The following is an 11,547-nucleotide window of genomic DNA, read 5'->3' on the forward strand; positions in this document are numbered from 1 at the left end:
TTGCTATTGTTTTTTTGTATCATATTTGTGCATATCGTATTTGCTGATGCTGTTCGTTTGTTGATTTTATCGTTGTCGCTCTGTATTATCCCCCTCTTCCTTTTTTCTATCACATCCTGTGATAGAAAATCCAATTAATGAAGTCAACTACAAATAAGGCAACAAGAGAAGTATCCCACACTTCACTTTTGGAAAGTAAATCTGTACAGAAGATATGGGCATCTACATCAAAAATATAATTTGCCTGAGAAGTTGGACAGGACAAACATTGTTTTAATCTAACCTTAAATCTTAAAATTAAAATTTAAAGTCATCTTTCCTTCATTTTAAATCACACTTCTCTGACAAATGTGCTGTGTCGTGCTGCAAGGAGCAGGAAGATAGAAAATAAGTATATTAAAAGGCACATATCGACATGCGAGGTATCCAAACCTCTGACCAAATGATGACTTCACATTCACTATGATCATGTTTTTACGATTTAGCTCACAATTAAGACATATTCTTTAGAACTGATCCAAAGCGAGCCTGATGTCAGCTGGCTGCTGCTTGCAGCAAACTTATGACAGTGACCGCGTTGTTTACAGTGATAGTACAGTTCATATGTGACACAATCATAAAGTAGGAGCGCAGCGTAATTATGAAAATCACATACAAATAGAGATAGGTGTATTCTAAAAGACTGTGTTCCTCGGTGTAATTAGAAGCAATTCCATTCATTGTCAAACGCGAAATGCAGAACACACCATGCACAATCAGTTTGGAGCTAATTTTTTTTTAAATGCAACTTTATTGGAATTATTTGTCATTAAGCATCTGTCATGTTTTCTTCTTCTGCAGTAAGAAAGGAGTAAGAGTGTCTGTACTAAGAGGCAGGGATGTGGGCACGGCTAAGATTTTGGGTTAGATTGAACAATTAGGCTTAGATTCAACATTCAGCGCTCACACAAAAACACAGACACATGACATCAGCAGTCTAAAAAAGAAATGTTTACTCGTCTGGAACTCTATGACATTATATATTATTAACAGCAGAATCAGCAAACACTGAGGAACATTAAAATGCCCTCCATATTGACATCGCCGCCGTGATGCGCCGTTGACTGCTACACACCTATGTTGTGTATACCCAATCGGAACACGTCATTCGTGCACACCCAGTTGCCGTTCTGGGCCTTCAGCATGAACACTTGATGAAACACCATTGGTAGATCGTTGTCAGTCTGTTGCATAAAATAAAACAAATGTACCGTCAGGCTATGGGTCTGTATTGTTCATTGTTTGCAGAACACAATTCCTCAAATAGTGGCCCACTGCAGGACTTACCTGTAGCTGTCCAAACACCATAATGAGGATGCTATTATCCACCGTGGGCTGCACATCTTTGTCTGTAATCTTGTGCTGAATTTTCTGGAAGGGCAAGCTCTGCAGATACATCAATCAATCAATCAATGTTTATTTATATAGCCCTAAATCACAAGTGTCTCAAAGGGCTGTACAAGCCACAACGACATCCTCGGTACAGAGCCCACATACGGGCAAGGAAAAACTCACCCCAGTGGGACGTCGGTGAATGACTATGAGAAACCTTGGAGAGGACCGCATATGTGGGTAACCCCCCCCCCCCTCTAGGGGAGACCGAAAGCAACGGATGTCGAGTGGGTCTGACATAACATTGTGAAAGTCCAGTCCACAGTGGATCCAACACATCAGCGGGAGTCCAGTCCACAGCGGGGCATGCACATACAAATGCCATCACCAACACAATAGTGACGGTAAATGTGAATCAATTTACTTGATTCACTCATCACAAAACACATGCGCAAAAGATTGCAAATGGTTACTGCATGGTAAGGCTTGCCCCCACTCGATTCACTTGATTCAGTCAGCAGAGAGCACACGTACAGAACCTTACACAAGATACACTAGATTCACTCAAGAAAAGCGCATGTGTAGAACGTTGCACATGATTGGCGACAGCACAAGTCCAGCCGTCAACAGTCACAAGGCGCATGCGTAGGGACTCGCACATATGTAATATATACTTCCATTTAATAACACGCAAAAGTTAATTCTGCACAATTTTAGAGGTAACAGTATTGGTTCTTCAATTATGAAAACGATAAGTTAACCTTGTCTTGATGAACTGCTGCCTTCATTCAGTTGATTATATCCACAGTTGCAACAGTTAATGGTGTAGTTTTTGCCAACCACTCATGTCTCTCTGTCTGCCTGTGGTCTCCCTTTGCAACTACTAACAATATTAATGCAAATTGAATGAGATCACCATATCGCTGTTGTAGGATGAACAAGTCTATATGTGATGGCAGAAGTGGTGCAACAGCGCCTGTTGCTGGTTAAAAGGTGGCATACACTGCAGGAAATGCTCACAGCTGTGAATTATTTTGGACAAAATAAAAACTTAATGTAAAAAACAAAGTGCAAAATTACAAAAAGATTAAACAGTTCAATATTAAATAAAATAATTAAATATAAAATAGAGGACAACAGGCTCACAAAGACACAAATTCAGTTTTTAATGATTTCTTCCTGACTGGCCGACGTCGATGGCCCCACTCCCAAAGACCAGTGAGTTAAGGGTCACACTGAGTATGTGTCCGTTCACTAAATTAGTCTGATTTCTCAAGTAGCTCGGCTTTAAATAAGCATGCAATTTTGTTAATCTTAAAGCCAGACCTGTGTGTTTACTTCCGTATCTGACGGTTTTGCCTACAACTGTTGCCTTCCTCAGAGGTTGTCACATGAGTTCTGGCTATAAGAATAACAAAATTGGAAATTTTTTTTGAAGACCTAATGAACCTCTTTGGATTTCAAAATAAGCATACTACAAACTATGGAAACACCTTAATCTGATCGCGTTCGGTTTTTGTAAAGTCGGACTAACCTACCTCGATTATGAGACTGAAAAGCAGATCTCTCAACCGCCGGAGGAGATCCTTCGTATCATGCATGCGCCAGTCTCAACGCGCGGAACAAACCCGGAGGCAGATACCATTCAATAAAAACAGAAGCAACAATTGTAATGAAGAGGAGACTTTTTTTCCTTCACAAAGTAAAAGAAGATAACATTTTACAGTGAATCTAATGGAGAAAAAAGAAACACATTTATTTATGACGGTAGCCAAGGAAATGTAGAATGCCGGCTTTATTCGGACTCCTGAACAAAATATGAATGAGATTAAAGAGAATGAGGCAGGTATATTAAAGGCTAGTAATAAAGCGTGCACAAATCACTCCACGCTGCATTTGTGCGCTCCAAACTGATGAATAACTCTGTATTCCACACAACTGTCTACACAAATCGTTCCACAGAGCCTTATGAAAGAACTCTGAGACATTCAACTGTTTAGTTTCCATTATTCTTCGTCCAAAAATTCCTTAAAAAAAACTCTCTGCAGCCTGATTTCTTTGCTTCGGACCTGCAAATATTCTTGGTAGTACCGTCACGTTCGTAGCGCAATATAAGATCCTTCCTTGATGCTGTCTGCTATTTAACAACAGCATATCCATTAGAGACGTAATATTTGCAATCTGAGCCGATATTACAGCGGACATAAAGTACTACTTGTACGGAGCCGCTGATGCCTAGTGTGCCGCAATAGGTCAGCCGTAAAAGCAATACATCAATCCGTGCTAAAAAGAAATAAGCGCCCACCAATGTACGGGAGGCACACAACGTATGACCAATCGTCGCATTAGAGAGAGTGCATGGACACTCGGACTTCACATGCAGGTGTGACAATACAAAAAAACAAACTATTTGAGAAATCAGGCTAATTTAGTGAATGGAAACGTAGTGATTGTGATTATTGTGGATGATTATTTAGTGACTGAATCATCATTCAGTGGGACTCATCATTTTATACGTAGTTTGTTTACTCAGCATCTGTGATTCAGTGGGTCATCGTCAAGCACGTGCAGCAGAAAACGCTGAACCGTCACACAGCGAGTGATTCAGCTCGGAGAGTTGATTTGAGGCAAAAAAAACATATTTGTTGCTGTTTCTATGGAGCTAGTACATTTATAAAAACACAGACTAACAGGAGCATAATTAATTACATACTACATGGCTTATTCTCTTAATTGACTAGCGTGGCAGGGACGAGTCACGGACTGAATTAATTGCGACGACAACCTGTGAGTGCCGAGTCAGAAAAAAACGTACTGGTTTTGTACCATTTGTTCAGGACTCGCACAAGAGAATATTCCCAACAGTGTGAGTTGCCAAAGAGTGTGACGGTCAACTTTGCTTTAGAAAATACAATGAAGGCCTTAAAACAACCTTTTTGGGGTGTTTTCTGCTAAACCGAAGACTATATTTAAGGTATGTGTGTATTTGCCACTGGCTCGCTCTCTGCAGTGATCACTCAGAGCGTTCCATGTTTGAGTGCTCATCATGAGTAGCGATCGGACTGCTGTTTTCAGAGTTCAACTGTCTTCGCGTTGTTTTCATCACCACTATACGCCTGTACTCATGACGTAAACACATACCCTTGTTTGTAAAAAATTCAAAAATTTTCGGATGGACAAGTACTTGCGCCACAAAGCTCCGACAAAATTTGGCATTTTTACACTCAACAAAACTCCCCTGCAAAAAATCTACTGTGAGTAAAAATGTTACTGGAATTCCATTTTAAGTATAAGTTATACATGTATCTGTGAGTCCAAATATATTTTAAATTGATAGATTCGCACACTGATTTTTTAGACACATTGACTTCCTCTTCCTGGTCACTGTGATGTGAATCATGTCACAAGTCGAGTCAGGCCAATCGTGTTTACTCAGATTTTCCGTCAATTCCTAAACTAATGTCATGAATCAATTACAAATATTTTCTGTTTCTTTGTTTAACAAGCTTTCCAATGTTACCAACCTTTTTAAAATGAGGAAAATATGAAGAAAGTTATGACATTTTTAACAAAATGGTCACACCTAAAATCTGAATTTGACTTTGTATTGAAGAGGTTGATCATAAATTAGTGCATTTTCACCAGGTTAAACATTCATAACTTTGTCAATATTTATCACAGGAAAATTATACTTACCGTATAACACTGAAATTGTCTTAAGACTTGTCTGATAACACTGGTTTCATCTGAACGAATGAATTTTTTTTTTCACACAAATACTTAGTGTTTACTCTCTCAATTTAATTTGACATAACTAAAGGTAGATTGGCAGGTTTGGATAAAGTTGGTTTTCTCTATTTTTCTTAAAGTGCTGCACTTCACACTTTGAAAAGCTTGAAGTAGCTATATCAAAAGAGTACCATATTTTCTGAACTATAAGCCGCTACTTTTTCCTAAGCTTTGAACCTTGTGGCTTATGAAACGGTGCACACGAGCCAATGTTTTGTATTAAACAAATAGATTTCAAAAAAGACCGCCAGCACTAAAACATTTTTTTTTTGTGCTAAGGCGCCATATTTTGGAAGAGTTTGCTGACTGCAGGTGCTGCGTGTTAAACATCTACAGTATTTCCTTCTGTTTAGTGCCTTTAACCGTAAGTACAAGTGCCATTCCGTCTTAGTGGTCCATAGTGTTTCTACTCATATGGTTTCTTCTCATCACTCCAAGCAACGTTTCTAAGTTTTACAATATAAAACAATTCATACTTACTAAAGAGTCACAAAGATAGTACTTTATTGATTCCTTCAGGAGTAGTGTTTTCATGCACATTTGTACATGCTATCGTAATGTAATGAAACATTAACTAATATGCTAACTTGGGATGTCCGATAATATCGGCCTGCCGATATTATCGGCCGATAAATGCGTTAAAATGTAATATCGGAAATTATCGGTATCGTTTTTTTTATTATCCGTATCGGGTTTTTTTAAATTGTTTTTTTATTTTTTATTAAATCAACATAAAAAACACAAGATACACTAACAATTAGTGCACCAACCCAAAAAACCTCCCTCCCCCCATTTCTTTCTGTTATCAATATTCTGGTTCCTACATTATATATCAATATATATCAATACAGTCTGCAAGGGATACAGTCTGTAAGCACACATGATTGTGCGTGCTGCTGGTCCACTAATAGTACTAACCTTTAACAGTTAATTTTACTCATTTTCATTAATTACTAGTTTCTATGTAACTGTTTTTATATTGTTTTACTTTCTTTTTTATTCAAGAAAATGTTTTTAATTTAGTTATCTTATTTTATTATTATTTTTAAAAAGTACCTTATCTTCACCATACATGGTTGTCCAAATTAGGCATAATAATGTGTTAATTCCACGACTGCATATATCGGTTGATATCGGTATCGGTTGATATCGGTATCTGTAATTAAAGAGTTGGACAATATCAGAATATCGGCAAAAAGCCATTATCGGACATCCCTAATGCTAACACGTTGACAAGTGTCTGTGTTAGTATTACCTTACAATGGCATTATTTTTGTAATGTTTCAGGTTTGCAAATTCCTCAGTAAATTCACCAAAACGTCACTGTGGAGTTATTGAGTTTGTTAAGCTTATTAGAGAGCTAGCGGGTCAAAGACGATGACTTCTGTTTTTTGATCAGTCGTTTTACAGTCTTAATTGGAAACAATTAAGGTATGTAAATAAACAATTACACAATCTTTCTATGTAAATAACTAATTTCACAATGTATATAACTGCGGCTTATGTACGGGGAAAAAAATGTTTTTTAAATTTAGTGGGTGCTGCTCTATAGCCCGGAAAATACAGTACATAATCTATCTTTTATTTTTGTAATGTATCAGGTTTGCAAATTCCTCAGTGAATTCACCAAAACGTCACTGTGGAGTTATTGAGTTTGTTAAGCTTATTAGAGAGCTAACTTCTGCAACTAGTGGGTCTAAGACGATAATTTCTGTTTTTTGATCAGTCGTTTTACAGCCTTAATTGGAAACAATTAAGGTATGTGAATAAACAATTACGCAATCTTTCTATTTAAATAACTAATTATATATAACTGCGGCTTACAGTCCGGTGCGGCTAATATATGGGAAAAAAAGGTTTTCTAAAATTTAGTGGGTGCTGCTCTATAGCCCGGAAAATACGGTACATAATCTATTATTTTTGTAATGTATCAGATTTGCAAATTTCTCAGTAAATTCACCAAAATGTCACTGTGGAGTTATTGTGTTTGTTAAGCTTATTAGAGAGCTAGCTTCTGCAGCTAGTGGGTCTAAGATAGGCTGACCATATTCTGAAATCCCAAAAAGAGGACACATACAGTGGGGCAAAAAAGTATATAGTCAGCCACCCATTGACAATCAATGGGTGGCTGACTAAATACTTTTTTGCCCCACTGTATATGCGTGCCAAGGCGGCAGCACGCCAAGGCCAGGACTAGGTGAAAATTTGCCAATGATACTCTGACTTGCTTTATAAATAATATATTTATTTATATAAAGCATTTTTTCTCCCAGGTCCCAGGGACCCCATTAAGTCATAAAAATGGGGTCCCACAGTAAATTTTAGGGGTCCCACTTTTTTGTAAGCGTTTTGAAAACAAATGACAAATGTATGCATTATCCTGTTATATCTCACATTCTAGATTGTGTTTTGGAAAAAGGTTGTCATAAACGTTACTTAATTAATTTAAAAAAATAAAACATTAGCTGTGGGCCGCAAATGGTAAAAAAAAAATCTGCGTCCTTTCTAATTTCAATGCGTTAAAAAGACACAAAAAGTGTGTTAACGCCAGCACTGGTTGACAGTATAACAAAATACGGTAAGTCATATTCCGTAACATTCACAGTTTTCGAAAAAAAAGTGCACAGGTAGAAATATTCAAAATAACCTCTTGTATATAATCTAAACATAAATAATGCCTCAAAACAAGTTAATCAAATTTAAACAAAAAACAGCAGACGAGCTCTCGCCCTCCACAGCCGTTTTGAGCTTTGTAGTGTTGATATGGGCTTGTAGATCTTTAAACCCCTTTATTTGCCACAGATTCATACGTTCCTGCTTGGCACACAGTGCATTCTGCTTTCCATGTATCACGGCCATGGCGAAAACACGAATACTTTTACCACAAATCATCCGTGAAGTTGCATTTACATTTCGGCATTTCTTCTTCTCAAGTTCGTCTTTCCACTCACTAGCTCTCTCACTCTCTGTCTCTGCCCCTCCCTCACGAATGTTTCTGCGTGCGCACGCCTCCACAGTTTGTTTTGTTTAACCCCTTCTTAACCCTGGACGTACATTAAAAATACACGCAACCCTAACTCAAAATGCCGGACATTTGAGGCATTTAAGAAACCCCGCCCGGACACCCCGGACAGCCCCGCAAAAGAGGACATGTCCGGGGAAAAGAGGACGTATGGTCAGCCTAGTCTAAGACGATGACTTGTTTTTTGATCAGCCGTTTTACAGCCTTAATTGGAAACAATTAAGGTATGTAAATAAACAATTACACAATCTTTCTATGTAAATAACTAACTTCACAATGTATATAACTGCGGCCTACAGTCCAGTGCTGCTAATATATGGGGAAAAAATGTTTTCTAAAATCAGTTGGTGCTGCTCTATAGTCCGGAAAATACGGTGCGTAATCTATCTTTTACAACAGATGCAACACTTACCGTAAGTTTGGCACCGATTGCTTCTCTCCCATGGTAGAAGCTTCCTTCCCATGTCATAGTTGCACCTTCAGCCTAAGAAAAGAGCAGAAATGGGTGACATATTGGCCATAATTAACATATCTATTGAGGCATACAACAAATATAACCCGAGCTCACGTATAGGTTAACTAGGTCCATTCTGTTGGTGTTGTCAAACTGGTTGTAGTACACTTGCACAAAACCTTCGCCAAGCTTTGTCCAGAAGTTATCGCACTGCTGCATGGCTGAAACTGTAAAATGAAAAACAGATGTATAACTTAATGTAAATGAGCAAATTGGGCTGTGCTATAACAACATTTCACTGTTAAATGTTCCTTGTTAACACATGTGTTTACTAACCGTTTACCTTCTATGGTTAAGACTATAGTAATCTATCGTGAAACAGGGTGAAATCCGCACAAATACGGAGAAAATCAGCGTACACAAAGGGAGAACATTTGAAACTATGTATCGTACCAAGAAAGTGCAGTAATGCTACAATAATAGGACGCTAACCAACAGTTAGCATTAGCATACAACTGAAGTTTCCAATGTAGTGCTCTGCTGCAAACTAACGACGACATGTTATGTTGAACAAATCAACAAAACGCCAAAGTATATGATTGAAGATGGCATACTTTACCGTGCAACGCTTTTTATGTACTTTATTTGGCTGTATGGACGTCGAGCAAGGGACGGGGCAATAGCAAAGATGGAGGACTCCCGCTAACCTTTCAACCGGTGACGTCACTTACGAGCGGAACGTTATAGAGCCGCATGCGCGTGCGCACCCTCTCTGGCTTTATTCGTCATACGTCATCACCGCTCTATTGTCATCCCACTCAAACCGTTCAACTATCGAAATCTTCTGCTCATCCATGACACGGGCTACCATTTTTTAAACTCCTCTCAAACGTTTTAAATTAACAGGAATTCCACATTTCTGTGGCATTTTACGGCTGGAAATTAACTGGGCAATTATTTCATGTTCCACATTTCCCAATCACTTTTAAACAATTTAATCATCGGCACAATCCTGGACATTCAAACCAACAATTGTCAAAGTTCCAAAAATTCCCGGTTTTACCACTTTTCAATACCACTGTTTACACGGTATTTTCCTTTGATTACTTATCCCACATTATTAAATCGATTTTCATGTCCGAAAATTCCAGGTTATCCAGTAATTTCTGCTTTTATTCTCTATCAAAAAGTTGCTAACACCACATTTCGCAACCGATTCGAACCGTTCCAACTCTGCCAGTAAGATTTAGTATCGGGGGAAAAAAAGACATTGTAGAAAGAGTTGTATTGGCACCGAAACAAGTTTTGGCAACAAATAAATACAAACAAAGACAAAAATAAAATATTTATTTTTAATCATAACATGTTTTTGATGCCAATATCCATAATTTTGAACACTTGTATTGTTTTTATGTGTTTCAAAGGTTTTTTATTATCAGCTTTTTTTCTCACATTCGCTTCTCTTTTTTACGGTTTCGTTTCTTTTTGGTTTCAAACTAAAGGCAGTGTTTTGGCGTCGGGGGCGGGTGCCTGTGGGCGGGGCTTACAAAAAGATTACTTACCCGGAAGCAGTTTTACTTACCCGGAAGCAGTTTTACACGACTTGTGGCTTGCAGGGGAAAAAACACTGTAGAAGAAGACAGGATGACTGTCACCATCATAGACATTGTCACGCCAATTTTCTTCCCATCACAAAAACCTTCCTAACCCCCATTTACTTCCGGGGTCATTTCCGTTTACGTCAGTTCCTCTTACGTCATTGACAGCGATCGATAGCACTTCGTTTGACTCTTTTTTATAATACAGCGTTAACAAAACGTCTGAATTATCAACAATAATGTTGATTTAAAGTACAGACATTTAACAGTATTATATATTAATTAATATTAGTGAAATGGTTTCAACAATGATGTTGATTTAAAGTAGTACAGACATTTAACAGTATTATATATTAATTAATATTTTTTGCACGTTACCACGAAGACAGAAGTTCGCAGCAGCGGCCCTAACACTCCGCTTGAAATGTTGCGAAGCCTGCTGGTGTTTGACATAAGTCCCCTGGGACAGATAAAGACGAATATCATCCAGTGACACCACCATTTTCAGGAGATTTGGATTTATCGATCGCTGGCAATGACGTAAGAGGAAATGACGTAAGTAAGAGGAAATGACGTAAGTAAGAGGAAATGACGTAAGTAAGAGGAACTGACGTCAGCGGAAATGACCCCGGAAGTAAATGGGGGTTAGGAAGGTTTTTGTGATGGGAAGAAAATTGGCGTGACAGCATCTTATAATTAGATGCAGCACCGAGCGCTACTGCCTACTGGCGCTGACCAGACGCGGGGCCGCCATCTTGGGAGTAATGAACTGTCAGCGCATTTTATTAATCTTACCTCACTGAATACCACTGATTTTCCTGCGCTTTTTTGTCATATGTGTAGCTATGATAAAGGACACATGTTTTGGCGTGTTTTATTATTCATAGTTTGCTTAAAGGTAATAGAATAATATATGCTATAAATGACCAGACGTCCGAGATCAAAACTGGGAATATAATCCCAGAGAAGGGGGAAAAAACGGTCAGCTATTTTTAAATTCAAGAAACAATATGTTTAGGTTATATATACAAACCCCGTTTCCATATGAGTTGGGAAATTGTGTTAGACGTAAATATAAACGGAATACAATGATTTGCAAATCCTTTTCAACCCATATTCAATTGAATGCACAACAAAGACAAGATATTTGATGTTCAAACTCATAAACTTTTTTTTTTTTTTTGCAAATAATAATTAACTTAGAATTTCATGGCTGCAACACATGCCAAAGTAGTTGGGAAAGGGCATGTTCACCACTGTGTTACATGGCCTTTCCTTTTAACAACACTCAGTAAACGTTTGGGAACTGAGGA

At 38.1% G+C, this 11,547-nt stretch overlaps 1 protein-coding gene across 1 annotated transcript; it reads right to left on the minus strand.

Annotated features, from left to right (window-relative positions):
* Positions 1 to 970: 970 nt before the first annotated feature.
* On the minus strand, positions 971 to 10,751 carry LOC133655979 (nuclear transport factor 2-like). The gene is made up of 6 exons (XM_062056670.1): positions 10,613 to 10,751; positions 10,219 to 10,263; positions 8,751 to 8,863; positions 8,595 to 8,666; positions 1,327 to 1,425; positions 971 to 1,223 (listed from the first exon to the last, which is right to left on the minus strand). The coding sequence occupies exons 1-6, from the start codon at positions 10,734 to 10,736 to the stop codon at positions 1,107 to 1,109; spliced, it is 570 nt and encodes a 189-aa protein (XP_061912654.1). The 5' UTR covers positions 10,737 to 10,751; the 3' UTR covers positions 971 to 1,106.
* Positions 10,752 to 11,547: the final 796 nt, after the last annotated feature.

This window comes from Entelurus aequoreus, linkage group LG08 (assembly GCF_033978785.1).
Source record: "Entelurus aequoreus isolate RoL-2023_Sb linkage group LG08, RoL_Eaeq_v1.1, whole genome shotgun sequence".
NCBI classification, from domain to species: Eukaryota; Metazoa; Chordata; class Actinopteri; order Syngnathiformes; family Syngnathidae; genus Entelurus; species Entelurus aequoreus.

Bases quoted from the DNA above. Each gene is read 5' to 3' on its own strand.
- LOC133655979 (XM_062056670.1), bottom strand. From the start codon at position 10,736: ATGGTGGTGTCACTGGATGATATTCGTCTTTATCTGTCCCAGGGGACT. The intron at 10,264-10,612 runs GTAACGTGCAAA...CTTCTTCTACAG, and splicing joins TGCGAACTTCTGTCTTCGTG to TGTTTTTTCCCCTGCAAGCC. The intron at 1,426-8,594 runs GTAAGTGTTGCA...ATGTATCTGCAG, and splicing joins CAATCGGTGCCAAACTTACG to AGCTTGCCCTTCCAGAAAAT.